The sequence below is a fragment of the Microchirus variegatus genome (assembly GCF_963457635.1).
Source record: "Microchirus variegatus genome assembly, chromosome: 14".
In the NCBI taxonomy this organism is placed as follows: domain Eukaryota; kingdom Metazoa; phylum Chordata; class Actinopteri; order Pleuronectiformes; family Soleidae; genus Microchirus; species Microchirus variegatus.
In genome coordinates this window covers 26525759-26550504 of record NC_139815.1, presented here as the reverse complement: position 1 = coordinate 26550504, position 24746 = coordinate 26525759, and the positions used below count along the sequence as shown (strand labels likewise).

Genomic DNA, 24746 nt, shown 5'->3' with positions numbered 1-24746 from the left:
TTGCACAGCCAGAGCAGAGAGCAGAGCACAGAACTCTCTGAGGAGGAGGATTACACTGAGGTGTTGACCTGGTTCTCTGTAGTCCTGCAGAGCGGCCTGTCTGTAGGAGATGACCACACTTTAGACTCTGAGCTTGGCCTTAAGCTGGATGGATGGCAGGGTGTGCTGAAGAGAAACAGCTTCCAGAACAACCTCCTGTCATTGAGCAGACTGGAGGATGAAGAAAAGATGGAAACCCTCTCTACTTTCTGTGGCCTCTTATCCGGACGCTACCAGGTCTTATACACACCAGGTCAGAACCTGGTTGTGAAGAAGTACCAGCTTTCCTACCAGCCGGGAACCTGTCCTCTCCATGTTGCCCTTCTCTGTGACGTGGGCTCAGGGTTTATCTGTAACATGTATCTGTACTGTCCAGAGCAGCTCCAGAGGCAGAGTAGAAAACCTGTGATTGAGCAGGTGGTTGAACGTCTGCTGAGACCTTTCTGCAACCACAGACGCCTGGTTCAGATAGACAGCTCAGCCTGGATGTCAGGCAGAGTCACAGACATCTTCTCAGGCTTTGGCGTCAACATTAATTTTGTTCCAAAGGTTCAAAGGACATCGCCACAATCGACGCCCGTCATTGCACAAGAGCGGGAACAAGCATGCAAAGACTCACTGTCTCAACTTGTAGCCCACCTGCAGGGCTGGACCGGACCTGCTCTGCTTCCTGCGTCAGACCTCAAAGGTTCGGCCGTGGATGTGTTTCTGCCAGGCTTCTGGGTGATGCTGCACACAATCTGCATCAACACGTTTGTGCTCCACACACTGCAGAGCCAGGAATCAGGCGAGAGTGTAACCCTGAAAGACTTCACCAGGACTCTGGCCTCTCAGATGTCCGCCGACAGCAGCGTCACGGTGCCCGTGTTGCCGCAGCTAAACAGCAGTTCACACCAGGAGGAAAGTTTAACTAATCTCTCTAAGCAAAGGTTAGTATCAGTGTGTTGCAGAAGGTTTCAGTTAAAGTGCATTTTACAGCTTCTTCATTTTATCATTTAAAAAGGTCAAGTATGTTTAACCAAATCGCCCTAAACCATGTCTATAATGCAGTTGCTTTAAAAAAGTGAGTCATTTACTTTTAGGTAAGTTCCTTATTTTACAGAGGCCAACATCTTAGCCATCATGTTTCTACAGCAGCATTTAAGGACAAACTATAGCCAGGACATGTGGTTTGTATTTTCTATCAGAAGCTTATTATTTAAACTAAAAGAACATGATATTTTCTGGTACACAAAGGCCTACACACTTCCCTGATGGTAAGTCAAAATGTTAAGGATTTAAATTTGATGATGAGGTTATGGCCCAAGAATTTTATGATTAGAAATTAGAAGTTGCACATTTTGAATTTAGTGACACTATGGGAAATATGTGGAGTGTCCTTGCCAGAGGTTTGCACAATTTGAGCACGTTCTCTTTTGGTAAATAATGTTTCAGCAAATTTTGTCACAATCTGCGCAAAAGAGGGAAAATCACACATGAGTTTTCACTTAAAAAAACAATGAATTGGTTAATGGTTTCATTTGCAAAAACTTTTGTTATCTTCTGTTAATGAACTAAACATCTTAACTGTTTGGGCATGGGGTAAGGAAAAACAATATAATTTAAATCTTACAGTGGAGTAAAATATAGTGTGTAGTGACTTTATTTACACCACATGTGTCAAACTCAAGGCCCGGGGGCCAGATGTGGCCCACCACATCATTTTATGTTGCCCGCGAGTGATTAATTGGTCTTAAAAATCTGTGTTAAAATAGTTTTATGCTGCTTTAAGGCATGCGTTGACCATAAACTACATTTCCCACAATGCACGGCAATTGTGTTACACGCAAAGTGACGGCACCGCCACTAGATCGCAGTGTATCATGGTATATGCATCATACGAAGAGTGAAATTGAATAAGTAATAAATACAGAAAGTTATTTAGCAATATGTTACGTAGTAGTTTCCTTAATTTTACATTATATTTGTTTACATTTAGTTACATTTATTCTGTATGACAGTTACATCTGGACCTTTTAGGGGGTAACCATTATGCTGATGTGACCCTCAGTGAAAATGAGTTTGACAGCCCTGATTCAGACCCTCATACACTGTGACAGGCTGCACAGTGAGGTTATTTTTTACCGTGTGTCACTGTTGTCACAGGGTAAACACTGTGGGCTGTGGACAGGTGAAGGAAAATGAGAGACGACGCTGCAGCTCAGCAGTGCGGCTGCAGCTGTGGAACACACCCGGAGTGTGCGGCCTGGACAACTTTGGAAACTCCTGCTACCTCAACGCTGTGTTACAGTGTCTGTGTTCCACCGTGCCGCTCGTCGAGCACCTCCTTAATCAGGACACTCGCAAAGAGCTGGCAAGGTGAAGATTGACCACCACCACAACCTCCTAAATGATACAGTGATAATACATTTCCTTCCACTGGTTTAACCTCTTTTTCCTGCAGGTCTAAGTGCCGGATGGCTGAGGTGTTTGTGCGCCTGCTGGAGCAGATGTGGCTGGGGAGAAGCACTCGTTGTGCCCCAGTGGAGGCCAGATCTGTGCTGTGCTCCATCCTCCCACAGTTCAACAACTACTCGCAGCAGGACGCCCAGGAACTGCTGCTCTTCCTCCTCAACGCTCTTCATGACAACCTCAAAAAGGTGCAGTCACATCGGGTCAAATCACAAAATCTCTCCTAAACCCTTACAGCCCTGAGCCGTCACAGACTTTAAAGGTGAAGTAAGTAGTTTATAGTGCCATCTAGAGGAGAGGCTGACATTTACAACAAAGAACTGCTCCTCTGCTCACCCCCTCCCTTCCCTGAGCGCTACGGTGTCCTCAGCTGGTCAAATGTCGTCCTCGTCGTCTTTCTCCGTGTCAGCAGATGAGGTACGTGAGGTGAGGGAGAGGGCGGAGCTACCGCGGCCGTAGCAGACGAAGCGGAGAGAGAGGAGGCGGGACTTCAGCTACAAGTAAAGAGACGCTTGATTTGTTCTCTCGCGTTTGTCCTTACAGGCTCCTGTAGAAACATGGCGTCTCTCTGCTAACAGTGGCTATGCAACCGCGGCCCGCGACCGTGTTATTTTACATGACTTTTTGAAACACTACGAAAATGAAACAAAAACTATTATACAGCGACTAGACAATGCAGGAGCACATAATATGTAGAAAAAAGTGGATTTTGGGTTAAATAAACCCATAAATACTACACAGTGTCCCTTTAACGCTATGATCTGCTGAGAGACAGTGAGAGCCTCACATTGAATACAGTATGAGTACAACCTTTATGTTAGAGATAGATATGGGATTGTTTTTGAAATGGCAGCAATGTGTAAAAAATATAATAGAAAAATAAGCAACTGATAGGCACCTGACAACATTCCTGCGCTGCACACAGGAAGTGATTTGTTTCATGTCAAGGCAACAGCAACATTGTGTTTGTAAAGTGAAGGAAACAAAAGATGTGTCCACAAAAAGTGTCAGAAGACATTTAGCAGTTTGACAGAACTAAAGCTTCTTGTCTCCACTCACACCCTCAACACAGCATATGAACAATGTTCCATTGTTTCTGCTCATAAAGTCCAAACAGAGACAAACTAAGAACATTAGCAGCAAAAGTCACTATAGCATCATTTCTTACTTTGCTTTGACGACATGGAAACTTTCCTGGTGAAGCCTCAGGGATGTAGACGCTGAATGAACAGACCTCTGGACTTCAGCTCTTTGAACAGCAGCCATTTTGTCAGGTCAAAGTAGAGAAAAATGAGAAAAAGAGTATATACATTGAAAAAAGAAATAACGTGAATTAGTGGTGGTTGAGCTTCATTTAAGGTTCCTCAGTTCAGATGCTGGTTCTCTGTCACACACAGTCCTGACTCAACAGAGCCCTAATTAATGTGATGATTAACACCTGTGCGTGTGTGTGTGTGTGTGTGTGTGTTTAGCTGCTAAAGCATCTTAAAATAGCCTCTTGAGAAAAGGCTCCTCACCTTTATCTTCACTCCTGAGGGTTTTAACAGACACTTTTAATATTAACATCAGTGTTGGTCACTCATGTTTACTTATCTCTTCTCTCTCTTTACTTCTTCTTCTTCTTGTTTTGTCACGTTGGTACAAGTTATGACGAGGCAAACCTAGCTTTCTGGGAAAAGCATCATTAGCTAGCATGCTAGCAGGTGCACGTCACTGTTTGCACAATCAAGTGTTTGAATAATGAGCTGTTGCTCTTTAAAATAGTGACTTTGTAGACTGATGAAGAAAGAAATCTGATTATTATTATTATTATGTTTACACACAACTTTCACATATTAGCTACCGTTTATGCTAACTATCGACATCAGCAAGCAAACGATAAGCTAGCCATGTCTGGCTATTCATATATTCACTTTTTGTTTTATGATATTGTAATATTATATCTCCCTCTTACTCAATCGATTTGCTTTTGCATTGCCTTTATTTTACCCTTTTGTTCTGATAAAATTAATATTAATGAAAATAACAAGCAGTTATTCATCTCATTTCTAACAAAATTAATAATAACAGAAAATGTACACAAAGATTAGGACATAGATTGAATGTGATTTTTATGGATTTTTAAAAAATATAATTTGTGTTGTGTGCATTTATTTTTCCCCTCTGTCTTTCTTTTAATGTTTGTATTTTCTTCATACTGTCTATAAGTTTGTATGTTATGTTTCTTACTGTCATACGTTGTGTTTCTATGTAGTATAAGGTCCTAGTCCAGGGGTCTGTAACCTTTAGGATGAAAAGAGCCATTTTTGTCGTCTCTCCACCCAAAAATTCATTTGGAGCCGCAAAAAAACCCACAAGATGAAGATAATAACACGTATAAAGGTTTTTATACAGACAAACTATGTACAATAGTAATAGTCTCTTTCATTTATGACATTTAAGAACTACAACATGTTCAGTTTATATCCAACCTTTAGACCCTTTAGACCTGGTTCTTCCATTGTTTTATTGTTTGTGGCAAATTAAAGAAATAAAAGTGAAACCCAATTTGAAATAAATGAAGCAAATATTTGGATTGTATGTTGTTCGTGCACAAGAAAAACGGTATGTGGATCCAAAGATGGACAGGACGCATCCAAACATGTACTGAATATTGCATTTTACGTCGACATTGAATGTTGCACAAGATATTAAAACACTTTTATTTGTCGCCTTGATCTCTAAAGCTACAAGGAGCCACTGCAGAGTGGCTGAAGAGCCACATGTGGCTCTAGAGCCGCAGGTTGCAGACCCCTGTACCTAAGCCCTCACCGACTGACCATGAAAGCACCTCAACGTCTCTTGAGTCTGTGAGGATGAACACTGGGACTGGACCATCCGCCTCATCTGCACCTTCACTTCCTCTGTGATTAAAATCAATGCAGCTAAAACAAATCTACATGTGTGTGTTCACAAGGTGGTGAGGCGTCAGATGCGTCAGCTTAAAAAAGACCACGGCAGAAACTGTGCCGCAGCAGCAGCTGGAGACTCCACCATCGTCTCACATCTGTTCGAGGGTCAGTTGAGCTACACCACCCTCTGCACGCACTGCAGTCACCAGGCAAACAGCACGCAGACCTTCACCGTGCTGTCTTTGGCCATTCCTTCTGACGTTATCAAGTGCTCCATCCAGGTGCCCTTTTTCCAGGAGTTTGCAATATTTCCAATGCAGCACTAGAACCCAGACTGTATGTAAATGCATGGTAACACCGTGTCCACTTTCTCTCCGTGTCGAGCAGGACTGTCTGTCACTGTTCTTCGAGCAGACGATCCTGAGCGGTGGAGAGAAGATGCTGTGCTCGGTGTGTGGCCTGAGGAGAGAAACTGCTGTTCTGACCTGTTTGGACAAAGCACCTGAAGTCCTGATGTTGCACCTGAAAAGGTAATCAGACGTGTGACACCATCGCCACTATCAGGCTATTTGTTTAGTAGAGGGAGCTTTGGTTATTGTAATTTTAAAAAAAAAAATCTTAATCTGACACTGCACTGAGACTTTCCATCAGGTCACATGATTAAGTTTCCATTTCTTTTAATGGATATTAAAGCCCATTATGCTAAAATGTTAAGATTCATGGATCACCATTCAGTCATATGATGATTAGGGTATCATGAAATATGCATTTCAGGATTTTATAGAAGAACCGTAACCAAAAATCAATGTCATGTAGGTTTGGATTTAAAGGGAAGAACCACGTGAAACTGAGGACTAACGTCATCTTCTCAATGAAGCTCGACGTCAACCAGTTCCTCTCCAGCTCGGCACAGAACACGTCATGTTCCTCTTACCGCCTCTATGCAGTCGTGGTGAGTGAATCCACACACCCGAACCCTTTGGTCAGACATTTGTTGCCATGACAGGTTGGCTGCAGCAGCAGAACACGACACCAGGTGACACTGTTCCCACTTTATTAGGTTTTCCCTGTGCCTAATAAAGTGGCTTCTGAAGATACTGTATACACAAATCCCTATAGACAAACTGACATGTTTACATGCAAAGCGATGTAGTTTTAAGAAGTTTTTTCCAACTCACATTGACCCACTTCTTTTCCAGAACCATGCAGGCCACCTCAACATGGGTCATTACACAGCTCTGTGCCACAACACGCTGACCCGGACCTGGCACTGCTTTGACGACTCTGCGGTCAGAGAGGTACAGGACAGCTACGTGCAGTCTCCAAACGCATACCTGCTCTTCTACAGCCGCAAACCGTTCAAACATCCAAAGATCTTTGGACTCTGAGCTCTTTCTACAACCAAACACACAAACCCAGTACAGGATTTTTACTGGAGATCTAATCCGTCTGCTCCTCGTCATTACACACTCACTCGGGCATCATCTCTGCTGCACACGCTCCTGCTGACTTCATCAAATAAAGTAGATGTATCATTCACTTGTGTGCATCTTTCTTTCTGAGGTGTACGGGCAGCTTTGAGTAGTCAAGAAGTCCATCAACACACACACAAACACTGATTTGAAGCACTTTTAATAAATAGTCATATGAGTAAGTTTGGGATTAATATAATCGTTATATCTGAAAGAAATCTTCTTTCGAGCAATTTGAACTCAAACAAACACGTACATGTGAAAATAAAACCCTATTATGATCTCATGCTAAGAAAACAGTCCTCTCAAAGAAGAGAGTACAATGCTGACAAACTTTTTCGGTCCAATGAGAAAGAAAAAGAAACAATACTCTGTGCTTGCTTGGGTCAGACAGTGAATCAAACAGCAAACGTTGACGCCGACACACTTGAACAAGTGAATTAGGTCAATTTCTCACGTCTTCATATTCTCCCCCGGAGTCTGTACTAAACACAGACACATTAATGAGATTAAAATCAAACAACAATCCTTCTATAAAAGTGATTCTTCCACTACAATCCAAGGAAGGTGCCAAATTATCCCAGTAATATGTCCTGTATATAGTTGTTGTGTTTGAATATAGTTATGCAAAGAGTTATGTTAAAGAGAATAAATTCAACCTTTATGAGCAGGAAGCTCCCCCCCCCCCCCCCCCCTGCCCTCGTTACCCGCTGGACTGAGCACGACAGACAAAATCTCAGTGTTTGAGTTAAAGCATTCTGCGTCAGGTATTAATGTTGCCTGCTCTAGGACACGGTCTACATAATCAACTTAAAGTGATTGCATATTATGGAAGTGCAATAAGATGGATAACATGAACAAGCAACAATCTTAAATCCCCCCCCGTCTTTAGGAAGAATTCAACACTCACAGTCTCTTCCGTCCCCTTTAAGTTCACGTTAAAATCACAAGGCTATAGAGTTAAAACCCCTAAAATACATCGTTTTGTCCTCATGAACATGGGGATACTATAATGGCTGCTACTTTCACAGAAACAAAGAAAAAAACTATAATCATTTGGTCACTTAACAGATATTCACCTGGCCCTTGACATATTTACATGTTTAAATGTGCAACATTAGCATTGTTAAGTATATGTACATGCCATCTAACCCACAGTACACGAGAAGCCGAGGATCAGCTCTGTGGTCCGGCCGTTCACACTGAGCGCTATGCAAATGGAGGTGAAGAGCGTCTAAACCGGACGTCAGCGCTATGACGACGACCGGACCAAGTCAGAGCAAACTGAGCCTCAGCTCAGTCTCTACACGATCAGTAATCTGAACAGACGGCATGATTTAACAGCTATAGAGTCCTCGAGTCGCTGAAGCATTGCACAGGGTCTCTGTATCATTCTCCGGTCTGAGCGACAGACAGGATCTCACAGCCGCTCACTCCAGAACACCTTCGAGTGCACACGCACGCACGACTAATGAACCCGCAGCTACGTGCATCAGGTCCTCAGACAGAGCTGTGATTTCAAAAGAGAAAAAAAACAAAAGAAAACAACCTGGAAGCTTGAGCGTCGCCGATCTGGGTTTAGTGTTTTCTCTTCCGTGTCCGACAGCTGCATCACAGGGTCGAGTAAAACAGGATGTAGGCCGCGGACGACTTGACAGAGGAGGTGGAGATTTCTGACACCTCGTGATCGTCAAACTTGTACCAGCGCTGTTTTTGGACGTTCTTACAGTATCCAGTGTAATGGCCGCCATCCAAACCCCCGTAGTGGTTCTGGGAGAGGAAAAGAAGGAGGTTAAGTCTTCATCATAAATATGTTTTTTAAAAAGTTACATTTTGGATCATGGACAATGTACTGTTAATTAGTTAAACCCATCCATTTAAAGCTATTTAATTTCACTGCAACTTACAGACACTGCATAAAGGCCGTATCTCTTGGGGGTCTGTTTGGGTCCAATGACGTACTGGGACAGGTCCAGACTGTCCAGAGGAAAGTCTACAGATGTCTGCAGCTTCTGCTTCCACCTGCCCTCATAAGAGAATCTGCAGAAACACAACCAACAAGGAGATCACTAATATTACTCAAATTTAAAAAAATATTACTTTGGGCAAGGAGGTTACATCGTTTGTCGCGTTTTGTCTGCCTGTAGTTTATGAGCAGCATGACTCAAAAGAGTTGAGAGCTAATTTTGATCAATTATTATCTATACATTATAGTATTAGTATAGTATTATTATATTATAGTCTGTGTAGGATATTAAGGACACCTATAGGCTGTTTTTTTTCTGAATGAGATAGCTGAGAAGCTTCCATTTTTGTCTTGATAGCTCAATTGAAAGCAAAGGTGTCCCAGTTGTTCAGTTTGATCCAGGTTTACGTTGGATTTGAGACATTGGGAGATGGAGAAGTTAAGGTCCAGACATGGATCAAAATTCAGTTCAACAAGTCATCATATCATTTATCCGGCAAAACATCCGCTTCATGATTTCTGCTCGGCAGAGGTTGCAAATCGTTCACAGTCATATTAAAAGAATATTCCAAACTGAAAGCAAGTACCGCATGTATTGATTTCATTTGAGTTTACTGAGTGATACAGACCGTTTCAAGTGCACCAGCACAATGGGTGGGACTTTCCAGATCTCCAGTTTCTTGGTGGAGTCTCTGTGGGCCTTGCAGTGTCTGCAGAACACCTTGTTGTTGTCGGTGAGTTTCTCCTCCTTGGAGAAGAGCCGCAGACAATCCTGCCAACAAGCAACAGCAACGGTTTCAGTATGACAAAGAAAAAAAAAAAAGTGGCTATATGGATTAAAGGTCCAGTGTGTAAAGCTTAGTTAAAATTATTTTTATAATAGAATAATAAGTTTGAGTGTGGATTTTCTAATTGTTCAGCTTCTTAAATCTGATTTTTTTCTGGTTTATTTGCTTCATATAACAAAAAACAAACCAAATCAATTTGGTTTGTGGACAAAACATTTGAGAACATTATCATTTACGGGTTTGGTAAACACTGATTAAAGTTTGTTTTCTGAGCATTTTCTGACATTTTCAGACCAAAGAAGTGACTATTTAGAAAATAACTGACGGATTAAATCGATTATGAAAATAATCGTTAGTTGGAGGCCTAATTTTATTACCCCAGAATGTTGATATCAGAAGCTGGGTCAGGTTTGGAATAACAAGTTTTTACAAAAGCGCACAACACATAAACTAAATATCTTTTGAGTTTTTATGTTAATCAAAGGCTACATAATATGTTCTCCAACACAATTGGAATGCAAGAGCGAAGAGTGGGCCTTTAAACTAAACTGTAATACTGTAAGAAAATAAGACAACTGTATGCATATGCTCACATGAATACATTTGCAAATGCGAGGATTTAACGTCCGACAACTGACCTGCAGGGAGCACTTGTTAGTGGAGGCCAGAGGCAGCGACAGGTACATGAAGGTCTCAAATGTGCGTGACTTGCGATGACAGGTCAGACATTGCACGGTGGACTTGAACTGACCCTGGAACAGCGCGACAATGATGGACTCGTTCAGCAGCTTGTGTTTGCTCCAGGCCAGCTCGGCTGCCATCGGATCGTCCAGGTGGTCGTTCTCCTCCTCCTTGTACCGCTTCCTGTTGTCCGCCTGATGCCAGACACGGCAAAAAAAAAAAAAAGACATCTGTAACAACTGTACTAAAAAAAATAAAATCTATCATATTTGGAAATTTTGCAGAGAAAAAAAACTAGATCCTTGCATTTTAAATCCCTATGTTTTTCGACTACATTAACATGCAGTCCAGCCAGTTTACTCTCAGCATAATGAACAGGAAGATACGCTTACTAATAAATACCTCGTTAATTAGTCTGAGGGAATTAGAACTCATAGAGGACAAAGTGAACGAGGACAGAGCAGGAACAGTCTGATGGCAGACGCGTCTGAACACCACACAGAAGGAACGGAATGAGATGGAAAGTGTGTCATGAAGAATGAAACGTCATCATATTTTAAAAGACTGAATAGTCTTGTTTATTAAAAATGGGATGGATGTATAACTTCAGCTCAACCCCAGGTGGCGACAGTGATCAAAGTATGTCCATGCTGCTTGTTCTTCAGAGAACCGTATTAAACTTTTGAGCAAGTTTAAAAAAACAAGGGCATCATTTTTTTTTCCTAACCATATTACAACGCCTTCCCCCCTCATTCAAAAGCACATGAAGCCAGTAAGAATCAGTCAGAACAGGCAATGAGGCATGTTTTGTGGTCCACATGCACAGAGGTTCTGACGGAGCATCAGAGCACACAGATGCAGACACACACCACACTCACACTGCTGCAGGAGGACCAAGGACACACACAGCTACTTACTTACTCTCTAATTTGCCATCAAAATGTAACCCAGTGAAAAACAAAACAGAAAGAAGGAAAATGATAAAAAAAAAAACTATATTTATTGTTACAAGGCAAAGATACAATAACATACAGGGGAATTAGAAGCCAAAGTACTTACTACTTCCATCACTACTCAGTATCTAATACAGAGTTAGCATAGCTGGATGTGCTATGAATACTTGAACACAACCATTTATGAAACAAGCGTGTGCACACTTACCTTGTTAAGATCCTCGTGAAGCCCGTCCATGAGGAACAGCAGCAGCTCCTGAGAGTCTTGCTGGTCATAGCCAGAAAACTGGTCGTTGATCTTGCCTATGGTGATCTTGAAGTCCCGTGGACTGATGCACTTGTACAGACCGGCCCAGAGAGCTTTCATGATCACACCAAACTCCTCCGCCACCTCCCCTTTGTGACCAAGGATGTTGTATCTGGCAGAGACATCGACAAAGAGAGGCATACTCAACCACCAACTTTATTAGGTACACTTGTTCAAACCGCTTGTTGACCCATTTGCACGAGACCTAATAGTTACTGGAAAAGAATGTCTTACTACAAAAACACATTTCAACATTTAACACATTTAACACATTCATCATCTGCATTTATCCAAACTGAGCTCTGCCTATGGTAACCTTTGACCTCATCCAAACATTCCTGCCACCACGCTTGGTGACGTAAATATCTAATCAGTCAATCACATGGCAGAAGACTACATGCATTCTGGCATGTAGACATAGTGAAGCTGAAGAGATGGAGCTGCTGAAGTTCAAACTGAGCGTCAGAATAAGGAAGAAATTAGATTTTAGTTCACTATGACTGTATGAATGCATGTTGTTAGCTGCTTCTGTTACCTCAACATGCTGTGAACCCTGCATTTACACTTTAGAACATTCAAATAATTGAGGAATTCCACCATTGAATATTGAAATTGAATTTTTACTCGAAATGCTCATCCCTAAGAATTAGCAAACGGCAAGGGCTACACTTCCATTTTTCTATTTTTATTTTAGAACCTGTTCATATCTTAAAGTTCTCATTCTTGCAACAGAACAGTTAATGTTTTTATGGTGGCACGTGGTAATGCCCCATTACATTATACAGAGAATATTGAACTGAACGCTGACTCAAAACAACGTATCTAATGAAATCACAATTGAAATATCCGTCAGAACTTACTTACTCCTAAATTGTATTAAGTAAGTATCCAGCAAGTGACAGTATATGCATGAAAATACCTTGATGTAAGAGGAGAATGATAGAGAGGAAACAGTAACACAAACACAAACAACTGCCGGTTACAAATTAATTATGAAGAGGACATCTCTAAACACACATAACTGGAGACAGATGGGCTACAGCAACAGAAGATCACATCGGACGCCACTTCTGCCTCTTTATTTAGGTGTCACATGTACCTAATAAAGTGGCTGGTGAGTACATGTGCTAGATTTACCAAATCCATGCAAAGCACTGACCTGTTAATATCATCCATGTAGAAGTTTTTGTTGAAGTAATCAGCCATGGCTGGAGTGTTACACAGGCACTGCAAGATGGAGTTCATGTAGCACGTGTTTCCAAGGTTACGAAGGCCAGTCAGTGATGTGCCCAGACCTCCAAAGGTAGGATTTAGGCTGCGGAGTTTAGCAGCCGACGGCCGCACAATCTCCACTTTGGAGTGGACTTTAGCATTGGCAGGTCTAGAGGACACAGGAGCACAATGATATTAAACCAGACTAGTATATGCTGAGGAAAGAGAAAAGCAAATGCAACGAGTCTAAGGTTGAGTTCAGACAGCAGGAAAATCCTTACTTGTCCTCACTGTCCACACTGTTAACTACAAGTGATCAATTTGATTTCCACACATTATAAAACCTATGTATGTTGAATGCTTTGGTAACAACACAGGCAAAGGAGTGTAAGCCTGATTTGCATTAGTAGAACTCTGATTTGAATACCATTTTAATAGTTTTTTTTTTCCTTACTTAGTCTCTCTGTTGATGGTGGGTATGACAGCAGCAGCGGCTGGGGCGGTGGCCTTCTTCTGGGCCTCCTCTCTCAGGTCCTGGCTGATGTCGGGGGAGGAGTAGGAGCGTTTCAGCTTAGACTGTTCCCGCTCTTGTTCACATTTGGTATCTGGCTCAGCTGGTCGGGACGGTTTCTGTTTAACCGTTGGCGGAGTAGAGGGTGGCGTCTGTGGAACAGTGACCTCGGGAGGGTACAGGTGGACGCGGTTGGTTGGAGAATGGTAGTATCGGTAGGTCCCCGTCACTGTGTCAAGGAACTATTAAAAAAAGTAAGGCAAGAAATGCATCAGTGGGCAAAAACGTACTGTCAGAAATAAGAGAGGAATCTCCATCTTCAGGGACTCTTGAATAACTCAACTAAGGTGTAAACATCTGATACCTTCATCCAACCGTCTGGAAGACCCGGTATACTCCGACCCATTTCCTCACTCCTTGCTCTGGTCAGGGGCTCCCGCTGTGGAGATGGGGGATATCATTTTAGGGGGGAGTTACATTTACAGCATCTTCGTTATTCTATATGTGGAGTGAAGCTGTGGGAATGATTGTGTACAGAGCTAAAGCAATGTCTAAGCATGACATAGCTCAAAAATATGGTATGTGGATGAAGAAGGGCTTTGACAAGGTTTGGTCGCAGATTATCTATTTACATGACTCCCCACACTGACACGGGTTAAACAGGTCTTTGTCTTGAGGTGATTTAAAAGGATTTCGCGAGGTTAACCACAAGACAAATTTAAAGAACCAAAGGATTTCACATGATGTTTGTTGAGTGATGGCATAATCTGTATCTGTAAGCAGCTTGAAGGGTTGCTTGAGGGTTGAAGAGGTTTTGACAGAAACCAAGACTCACCTTAATTTCACTAACAATGTGGTTAGGTGCAGGTGAATCCAGAGACATACTCTTGGAGGGTGTGTCAGAGTTCTGATCTTTTCCCCTCCTCTCCTTCTCATCCCACACCCTGTTCTCTTTGTGTTCTTCTTCATCTTCTGCCTTCTGCCTTTCCAGCCTCTTCTTGTCTTGATGTTTCACATCCTCCTCTTCATTCTTTCTCTTCTCAACTTCTTCCCTTTCAAGCTTTTCTTTCAGTTCCCTCTCCTCCTCCAAACGACGCGCCTGCATGCGTCTTTCTTGCTCTTGCTTTGCCTTCTCCATCACTGCCGCTGCCTCAGAGTGTATCCTACTTTGTTCTTCTTTAGACAAAGAGGCGTTTGGTGGCAGGGATGGTTTGACTGAGCGGTCAGGGGCAGCTGGACCATTCTGGATAAAGTCCTTTGCTGAACCGTTCTGATTTGGCTTTGGCTCATCGGACACCCACATAGCAGGTTTCTTAGCACGGTCGAACTTGTAGAGAGGAACAAGAGGGTAAAACATGAAATAAGTGATTTTCACCCACACTTGAAGATGATAAGTACACAACATATTTAACAGATATCAATACCTGTGGAAGGGCCTTGGTGGTTGCAGGTGACTGGCTGGATGAGCCAGCTGCTGCATCCTTTTTACCAAGGTCTGCACCAGAATTTGTGGGCAATGTTACTGGCGAATCAACAGTGTCTGACAGACTGTCAGTAACCATGGAACTCTTAGATGTGGGAGGGTCTGCTGGTGTCATCCCATTGACCAGCACAGGAAGCGAGGCTTCCTGAGGCTTAGATGTGACATCGGGGTCTGGTTGAGGTGGAGGCGGAGGCTTTAGCTCCTCCAGGGACGGGTAACTAAAGTTCACTGTTTAATTAAAAAAAAAATAGAAATAAATCAAAGGAAATATAATAATAATAAAAATTAGGAATATTTAATCTAAAAGGTATTTAAGGCAAACAAGTATCTGTCAAAGTCCATGTCCTACAGAAATATGCCAGTAAATGCAGATAACAGAGCTCACCTAGACAGCATGAGTGCAATCTAATCTAAAAACCCAGTAAATCCCTTTGCCTGTTAATTAATTACCTTTAATTATCAGGCAAACGTATTACATTTCTATAATAAAGATTTCTTAAATGAAGCTGTGCTCCCGCTGCTGAGCAGGAACTACTAACAACAGATGGGCACACAGGTGGGATTAGAGACACTCACACTGAGGGAGAGTGTTGATCATGTTTTGTCTTGGAGGCCGGACTTTAGCGTTGGTTGTGTACATGGGGTAAAACAACAGCCAGTTCTCGTAGCCTCCCTCCAGCACCAGTGGCTCACTACGCAGAATGGTCATGCTGTCCCACTGAGAATTGTGCAAACAAATAATTTTACTTCACAAAGACAGTATGGAACTTTTTGCAGTGATATTGTATGTATGGAGGCCTTGTGCATAGGCCGTGCATTACATGCAGACGTACACAGAACTCTGTCAAGTCAAGTAAAAACTGCATTTTCTTGCTGATGCATTGTGGCGCTGCAAGGGAGAGGTGTACACAGCGACAAGGGGTGACTAAAAATCATATACCATATGAATGAATGACCATACACCTTAAAATAAACAATAACATGTAAACTGCAGCAGCCTGAAAGGACAAACTGATACTGATACACTAGGGAAAGGTAAAGGAGAGTCTGGGCCTTGAGAGTCACACATAAAAGAGACTGCACCAACACCAACCCACAGGATGTTACCTTGTAGAGTGCATCTTTGAGGCTCTGCAAGGTGGTGCCAAGTCTAAGGTCAGAGACAGAGCTGAACCAGTCCAGCAAGACTATGTAATCCACGTATCCCCGCTGCCTCCAGTGCCCTTTGGACACCTCTGGTAGCTTAGTCTCTATCTGATTCACAGTGATTCTGAAAAGTGATGAGGAAAAACGAGAAGAAAGGAAAAGAGATCATATATACTGATTTATACTGTATCAGACCAGATTGGAAATGGCAAGTTCAATATCGGATTAAACATTCAGACATGAAGTCTTTACTCACCCTGGACTAATGGCCTCTTCAGGCACACTGATGCAGCTCTGGGCTGGGACCTGAATGTGGGACTCCTCAAAGTCGCTATGGCTACGAGCATCTATAACAATCGTTGTTATCGTCTGGTCCTTCATCATGAGGAAAAGTTTCTCAGCTGTGATCCCGCCTGCTGGTACAGCAACTATAAATAAATAAAATCAACAAACAACAATTTTCACCTCCACTTTTGGGAATGAGGAAAGTTCTCTTATACTTGTTTGTTTGTTTTTCAGCTTACCCTTTGAGGCAACAGTCTTCTGTTGATTCTGTTCTCCTTTTACCTGACGTGCAGACACAGAAACACAGAGATGCTGAAATAATAATCTTTTAAATACGACAATATTAATATCCTCAGTTCATTTTTCATTTATTTCTTTTTGATACAAATAAACAAATACAAATGCTCATATTGTGTAGTTTGAAGATATATTTTAGTGTTTGTTTTCTTTGTTTCAAAAGGCACACAAATCAATGAACGCACTTCTAATCCATCTTCAATTAGGGGTCAGTTATTTTCTGGGAAAAATTGCACGATTTCTACCTTTTTGCTCTCCATTTTGTTTGCTGCTGATGCTTTCGCAGAGTCTCGACCACCATCTTTCTCCTTCGTTTCCTCTCGTCTTTTCTTTTCCTCTCGTCTCTCTTTCTCTTCAAGTCTTTTTCGAACTTCAACCTCCTCATATCTGTATAGACGTATCAGGATTAGATTTGTAAAGCCCAATTCTGATCTCTGCAACGCATGTATTTAAAAGGCTTTGTAAATCAAAACCAGCCAAAGCCACTGACCTGAGTTTTAGACTTTCAGAAAGCTTCTCGGCTTCTTCAACAGATTTCTTGACGCTGGATGGCCCAAGCACTGTCATGTAATAATCCTTAGTGCATTGGAATAAACAATTTCATTAGTGTTAGATAAGTTATACTAATCAACAAGTGTTTACATGAGAAACACTGAAGTGTATCAATAACACTACTCATAAAGAAGCTATAATTATAAGCTTTACCAGTTGGTCCTTGAAGTCTGGTCTTTTCTTGATGATGTTATACACTGTTAAAAACTTCATGTACAGCACATAAGCTCTCTCCTCGTCTCTGTCCAGACGGGACTCCTCTGCCGCCTTGTAGATTTTGCAGGCACTCTGAACATAACTGCAACAAAGAAAAACCTTAATTGGATTCCTTCGTTCTGGACTCAAATTTGACAGGGTTGCATGAAAATATGGGTCCAGCAATTCTACAGGTGTTGGCATTCACATATGACAACAGCAAAGGAGAATGTCTGCGATAAGACATGTTCACAACAGCAGGAAAATGTCCAGAGCATCCAGACGAGTTGTGGTACCTGCTTTGAGTATATAGAGGGCAGAACACTCACATGTGTTCTCACGTCAGCTTACTCAAAAAATGTCATTTTAAAATTGTCTAAAAGCATATTTAAAGCTGCAGAGCCCACTTTTAAATACAAACAAATGTCACCAACATTCAAACCATTGTCAAATTAGGTCACACAATGCTGATTATGTCTACCAGCTCCACATGAGTGTCTATGTTTCTCGTGCTGTATTGTGACATTTCCACAACGCACACATAAAGTGATTCGGAAGCAACAGCAACACTGTGAGAGCAGAGTGAGACAGTCATAAACAGGTATGACTGTAAAACTGGCGTGTTTCCACCAAGTGGAACATATTTTTCCATTAGTTTCCATTATGAACAGTACCAAAATAACTGGCCTCAACTGTTCCATTTTTATGTGCCCTTCCCTTGGGGTACCAGAGTAATGGTACAGTACGGTACAGGTGGAGCTAGACCTACAATAGTCAGCTGAACGGGCAACACAAAAGCGTCAGTCCCTTGCGACCGGTGTTTCTACAGCGCCTGCAGTCTATTCTCAAACAAAGCTTGACGTCTTTTTGAGAAAAACAGCCAGTATGTGCACAGTATGTGCTTGACAGTGCCTGCTTTCAAATGGAGGATGCGGCATACAAATAATGTCATATCATTTTTTGTTCACATAGACCAAACAAAACATAACCAAAGGTCACGCACAATAACTTTAATGACAGTTTACAGACTAAACTAGAGACGGCTCCTCTGCCAAAGGCTGCTCAGACTCTACAGCGTCAACACACTCACAAACTTCAATCCCATTAACATGGCCAATTGTTACAGGAACCACCACATCACCACCAAAATCAAATAATGTCTTACTTGGGCCTTTAATTATGCTGCTCAAAAACACAATTGTGAATGTAATAAAAAGTAACTATTTGAAAAACAACTGATAGTGAAACTGCCAAACTTTTTGGATTCCAGCTCCTCTAATGTGGCAATAACTGCAATAAACTGAGGATCTTTTAGGTTTTGACCTGTTGTCAGGTCAAAATGTACAAAAGAGATAGTGGGGGCAATATTTCATGATGTTTTAACATTAACACATTTCAAGGTTCAGCAATAAACATGAACGTTACCTTCTAGTGCTCGTCTTTTCTGGCTTGATTTCAGCCTTTTTGTTCAGCTCTCCCAGAGATGTGGACAGATAGAGGTCTTTGACCCCGGTGGACACTGCAGGCATCTTGGCAGGTGTGTTCAGTCACAGGCAGACAACCAGTCAGTGGTGCACACAAGCTTTGCACATCTCGAGAAAAATATCTGTTGACAGCAAAATAATGTAAACAAATGTGCGCTATAGACCGCAAACAAATTGTCCTTATCCCTATCTAATTTCAATTGGACTACCTGGTTGGATTATACGGTTTCATTCAAATATTTTACTCCTTAACCTCTATCTAAGAAGGTTTGTGGACAAAAAAAAATTTCAACAACATTTTCTGATATTTTACAGCCCAAACAAGTTTCACAAGATTAATTGAATCAACAGATTAAATGATTAGAAAAAATAATATTAAACTGCAGCCCTAACCCCAGGTATCACCTTTTGTATGCTTTGTTTACCCAATAAAGTGGCCAGTGAGTGTATTTTATATTACCAGATTTATATGGCATTCTCAGATCTACATTTATATTTTATTTTCCAAATATAATATTGCTATAATTTGTTAGTACACGTTTGGACATCCTGAAAGTGGTGCCAGACAGGGCTACAACTGTTTATCGATTATTTATCCATCGGTCAACCTATTACAAAACATTAGCATCGTGCATGATTGCAACATTCTGGATGCCAACAGCCATTTATCACCACCACTAAATAACAAACAGCATTTAACGTGACTTTCCCTTTTTACTTTCGATATTATGATAGAGTGTCTGTATACACTTAACGTTACCAGTCATGCAGCAATTACAATAAGCAGAATTATTACACGCGGAGATGAAAACAGGTCAAATTAAATGCTCTCAATGTTATCAGTGCAACAGCCAGAAATAGTTAGCTTGTGATTGTAGTTAGCCGGCGCTGGATATTTAAACCAGAATTCCGTTTAACACATTAACATTATTATCTGGCTTGCACGAGTCCTGAGTGTAAATATTCTGGTCAGATAACGGGCGACTAAAAAGCCAGACGACGGCGTTATTATGGTACAAAGTGTACTAACTTAGCGTCGTAGCTACCTAGCTAGGGTAGTTAGCATGCTAGGCTCTCAGCTCACGCAGTTACATGTCATTTTAGCTCCTGAAGGCTATTTCACTGCAGAGCCGTTAGACAAGGTTATAATCGCGTTAATCAAGAGCGATATGCTCCAGAAATGATTTAGATTCGTGTGTGTACCGAAGAATAAAGTTGTTATATGACGACGTCAGTTAAATCAAAATACCTCTAACAGCTCCGTTGCTTACACTTAGCCACTTTTTTTTGACAGCTTGTTCCTTGTTTCTCTCTCTGTCTCCGCCTCCCCCGTCTCCTTTTTCTTCTTTTATGACTTTTGACTGCAGCTCGCATCTCTATTGTGTCAGCACTGCCACCTGCCGGACTACATTTTAGTCTCCCTGTTTTAAACTGCACACACCAGTGCTGATGGTCCTCAGACTGAACTGTGAACATGTTCCGGAACATGCACTCACTGTCCACTTTATTAGGTACACCCTTTCAACTGCTTGTGCATGTAAGAATCTAAAGGGCCTTGCTCAAGGGCACCTCAGTTTTGGTAATGAGAGTAACTAACTATTCTTACCCTGTCAACACCCAGATTGGCAGTGGAAAGTGATGTGAATTTTAAGAGAGATGATGACAAGAACGACACCGTCACCATTTCTGAACTCAAGCTTAGTTCCTGTCTTTTTCACCTTGATTCACAGACAGCCGACTCATTTGTGCGTCATTTTCGCTTCCATTTACGTCAATCAAAGTGGCCAAAAGCTCTTTTTATTTCCAAGGTTTTCTTTGTGATCTAACGTCGATATTTTTCAGCGTATTGAAATAAAAGCAAACAGAACAGTGGGGCACTTTGACTTTGATGTCACAGTGCAGTGTCTATACGCATCAACTGCACAATTATGATTGAATCTCCTGCTTTCATCCTCCTGACATAAAGGCTCAGAGGGAGCACAATAGACAAGGGGCTGCGTTGAGGGAAAGGATGAGAATTGAGGAGGTGAGAGGATGAGGATGATGGAGAAGATCTAACTGTGACGAAGAAACTCAAGAGACGAGAGTTGGGTGGAGAACTATGGGCTGAGTTGAAGAACGCGCTATGATGAGATCTGTGATAAAGAACTTTTTATTCATCATTTATTCATAGTTTCTTTAACTTACTCTTTGAGCACATTTGCGAGGCCCCGAGGAGGAGGATCTGACCAAGTTTAAGGACGATCCGATGAATTATGATGAATTTTGAAGAATTATAGTAAAACATTCAAAATAAAATAACATTTTGTGTTCCCACTATAGCATCTGGATGCATCCGTTCAGATGGCCTCACTTTCCGTTGATGTGTTTGAGGGTTACTGTGGCAACCGTGCTAGTATGTTTGCAGGAATAGAATAGTGAAGACCCTCAGCTTAACGCTTCACAGGACATACAATATATACGATTTCACGGTTTCCTTTAAACTGTGTGGAGTTTGTCACGACAGACGCAGACTCTGTAATTCAACCGTAAACTGAATTATGATCAGTTGACGTGTTTGAAATTAAAAAACCTGGACATTTTGTTGAAGCAGGTGTCAGCTACATTTGGTAGTTTAAAACAAAACAAACTATAAAAGCGAGTACTGCATGTTAAATACTTGATTTACATTTTTTTTATCTTGCTTCCATTGACATAGCAGTTACAATTTTACATGACATTTTAATAAAACATTAAAATGTCTCGTCAGCGTTAAAGGAAGCTATCTCAAACATAATAAAAGTTGGCTTATTATGTTTGAGATATCTTCCTTTAACGCTGACGAGTCATAATCCCTGTTTGAGATCACTTCAATAATAACCAGTAAGATGTAAATCGTGGACATCTTTGGGACATTTTTGTCACAGACCTGCTGTTGACTGGGTGTCTTTTCAGAATGAGAGTCAGAAAAACGTTATTGTCTGTCGTAACAGAAAATCTTCTTTGACGTTGACGTCAATAAGTAGTGAGTGCATGTGGTGAATAAATGTACGAAATGGGTTTTTCGCTGCACAAAATGCACCAGGAAGAATGATTAAAAAACAGGATTTGAAAGTTTGACAAATGACCTCTGTGTGCTGCGTTGATAAATAATGCAAATACCTTGTCTACCATTTAGCTTCCTGTAAAATAACATGTACATTTACAGCTTTAATATTGATGAATATATGCGTTTCAAAAGCCTCAGATAAACATCCGGTTGTGCTTCATCAGTCATCTTGCTGACTCAAGAGAATGAATTGCTCGCCTCTCATCACTGTCTCCATGGTCTATACCACTGATGTTTGCTTTTAAGTGTTTGAATCACGGTAAGACTTTCTCAGTGCATTCATTGGCTTCCCCCAGAGAACCAGATGTAAACACACGTCAAACACAATGAACAGTGAAGGGTCTGGTGTGAACAGACCAGGTGCTGCTCCAGCTTTTGTCCCATGTTAAAAAGGCTGTGATAAAAATGTGTTTGCCCTCATCAACATATTACCTTTTGCTGTTTGTTCCGATCCTGATGACTTTCTATTTGTTCATAACCAGTGTCAGTTTGTCCTAAAGCGTTATCTTCTGTTTCATATCCAGGAAGGATATCTGAGTCACGCCTCATTGGCAGAGAGAACGCACAAGTCTCGAGTAAAAAGTGGCTTTTTAACATCAATTATGAAAAATTACGAATCACAAATCGATAAAGACAAAATGTCAATGGCTAATGAAATTTTATTTCTAAATTGTTTTTAAAATTTGGGATAGCAGAGGGTTCCAAAAGTGAAATTAAATATCAATGAGAATTAAAAGTTAACCTATGTTTACCTTTAGCAACCCTTTTCACGATTTAATTCTGCTGGAATCTAAAACTAATTTTAGTTCAGGGATGGCAGATATAGGTTTAAACCACTCAGTGACCTTCTTAACATGGAAGAATAGCTCTGGTGGTTGAGATATTCACAGGTTTTAGAACAGATGTGTCCCTCCACCTCATTTTATGTGGCCTGCAAGTGATTAATTGGTCTTAAAATCTGTGTTAAAATAGGTCTATGCTGCTTAAAGGCGTGCGTTGACCATTAACTACATTTCCCACAATGCATGGCGATTGAGTAACCCGCAGATCACATTGTATCATTGTATATGCATCATGCAACGAGTGAAATTGAATAAGTAATAGGTAAATAGATATTTAACAATATGTTACGGAGTAGTTACCTTCATTTTAAATTATATTTGGTTCCATTTAGTTCCATTTATTCTGTATGACAGTTACATCTGGACCTTTGACATCAGGGCTGTGGAATAGCATCATGTTAGTGTTAGACAAAGCTCCACACCCACCACCTTTAAGTTAGGCTTTAAGAAATGGTTGAAAGCAAACCCATTGATTCTTGTCTCTGTGTTTATTTTCATCTTATTTGTATGTTGTTGTTGTTGTTGTTTTTTTCCTTTTCTCATTACTCAATTGTATGACTCTGTATCACTGTGATGTGTGTTTGGGTCATTGTCCCAAATCATTAAATGTTGTCTTTTAAATTGTTTTATAACATCAACTCCTAACTCAATAGTTACAGAACATGATACTCAATCGTTTCTGTTCAACTATAGCTAAAACCAGAAAACAGATCCTTTGCTACTCAAATAAATTCACAACAACGTAATATATCAGAAATACACGGTGAACACACCAGTTTCAGGTAAAGGAGGAAATAAGGAAGTGTTTTACGACACCATCATTTGTGTCGTAAACACAATATAAAGAGTCTCCATGATCTCAGGTCACAAGTCGGTCATGTTAAACAATTACATTTGAACATTCCTGAGTAAGACTTCCATCCCTCTTCACAAATACAACATTTCCATCACACAGATATAGCAGCATCAACAGATATTACAACACACCTGATGTGTGGGAGTTCTGGTAAGTAACTCCCAGAGCTCCCACCAAATGGAAATTTGCATCGAGACACAATTCATCTGAATTTAATCAGCATTCAGCATCAGCTCACATGTGTTAATGTGTGAAAACAGCAGAATTCTCACCGAAACGAAATGTTATTGTACCCTTAGGGCAACAAAAGTAAATAGTAGAAAGTGAATCATGTAAAATTGTAACTGATATGCCATAATCAAACATGTAAAACACTATTAAACATACAGTACTGTTTTTTTAGTCAAAATCCTGGGTGCTACGTTAAAAGTTTCTGAATTTGAGTCTGAAAAAGGTCAAAGAAGGTAAGTAAGGATACTTACCTTCTTTGACCTTTTTCAGACTCAAATCTTGAATTACTTATTTTGTTTTACTCTTTTTACCAGTTTGAACACTTTTTGTAGCTCCCAACTCATGCAGCTACATGCTATTTTAGCTACTGAAGGCTATTTCACTCCACACTCCATCCTTCTTCTAATCTGCCTCTTTTTGTCAATCTTTATCCGTGTTATCATGAAGTTAAATACCTTGATTCTGCCTCTGTGTATCAAAAGTGCACTATTAATAAAACAATTGAAAATGTTAAAGCTGCCATATGTAAGAATGTGGCCAAAAACGGTGACTACACTCAGATTCAAAATACAGAGGTCTTTTAGGTTTTGTTCTCTCCGCCATTGTAGCTCAGACGTAACTGGCAACCCGTGGTTGCTCGGCAGCTGAGACTCTCCTGACTGCAATGATTGGTAGACGGCGGTAGGTGGCGCCACATGCCACAACACGATTTCAAAACATAAACATGATTTGCAGTCTGCAAAATATTTTTTTTAATGCAAATATTTTGTCTGTACTGTTGTTGTTGGTGAGTTCAGTTTGTTATATGAACATTATTCCTGAGTCTCTGTGACATATTATATTATATATTATTATATTATATTAGATTTTATGGCCAGTTGCTTTAGATTTATTACATAATGCACCTTTAAGCTTTTACAACTTCATACACCTTTTACTTACTGACTTACTTCATAACAAAACATGTGAGTCAACCAAAAACCCACTTTAATTTCACTCACATATCATTTCAAAAG

General features: G+C 40.9%; 1 protein-coding gene across 1 annotated transcript; it reads right to left on the bottom strand.

The window, feature by feature from the left end:
- Nucleotides 1-7581: 7581 nt before the first annotated feature.
- Nucleotides 7582-20026, bottom strand: usp8 (ubiquitin specific peptidase 8). Its single transcript, XM_083900962.1, has 19 exons — nucleotides 19963-20026; nucleotides 18655-18835; nucleotides 17188-17332; nucleotides 16973-17058; nucleotides 16728-16869; nucleotides 16425-16467; nucleotides 16157-16328; nucleotides 15862-16024; nucleotides 15331-15472; nucleotides 14696-14982; nucleotides 14107-14598; nucleotides 13636-13710; nucleotides 13215-13513; nucleotides 12708-12929; nucleotides 11450-11660; nucleotides 10246-10482; nucleotides 9449-9591; nucleotides 8761-8893; nucleotides 7582-8623 (listed from the first exon to the last, which is right to left on the bottom strand). The coding sequence occupies exons 2-19, from the start codon at nucleotides 18756-18758 to the stop codon at nucleotides 8465-8467; spliced, it is 3255 nt and encodes a 1084-aa protein (XP_083757088.1). The 5' UTR covers nucleotides 18759-18835; nucleotides 19963-20026; the 3' UTR covers nucleotides 7582-8464.
- Between the last annotated feature and the right edge of the window lie 4720 nt (nucleotides 20027-24746).

Coding starts and splice junctions, on each gene's coding strand:
- usp8 (XM_083900962.1), bottom strand. CDS start 18,758: ATGCCTGCAGTGTCCACCGGGGTCAAAGACCTCTATCTGTCCACATCT. Junction 17,059..17,187: donor CAGACTTCAAGGACCAACTG/GTAAAGCTTATA, acceptor CAATGCACTAAG/GATTATTACATGACAGTGCT. Junction 16,329..16,424: donor GAAGACTGTTGCCTCAAAGG/GTAAGCTGAAAA, acceptor ATTTATTTATAG/TTGCTGTACCAGCAGGCGGG.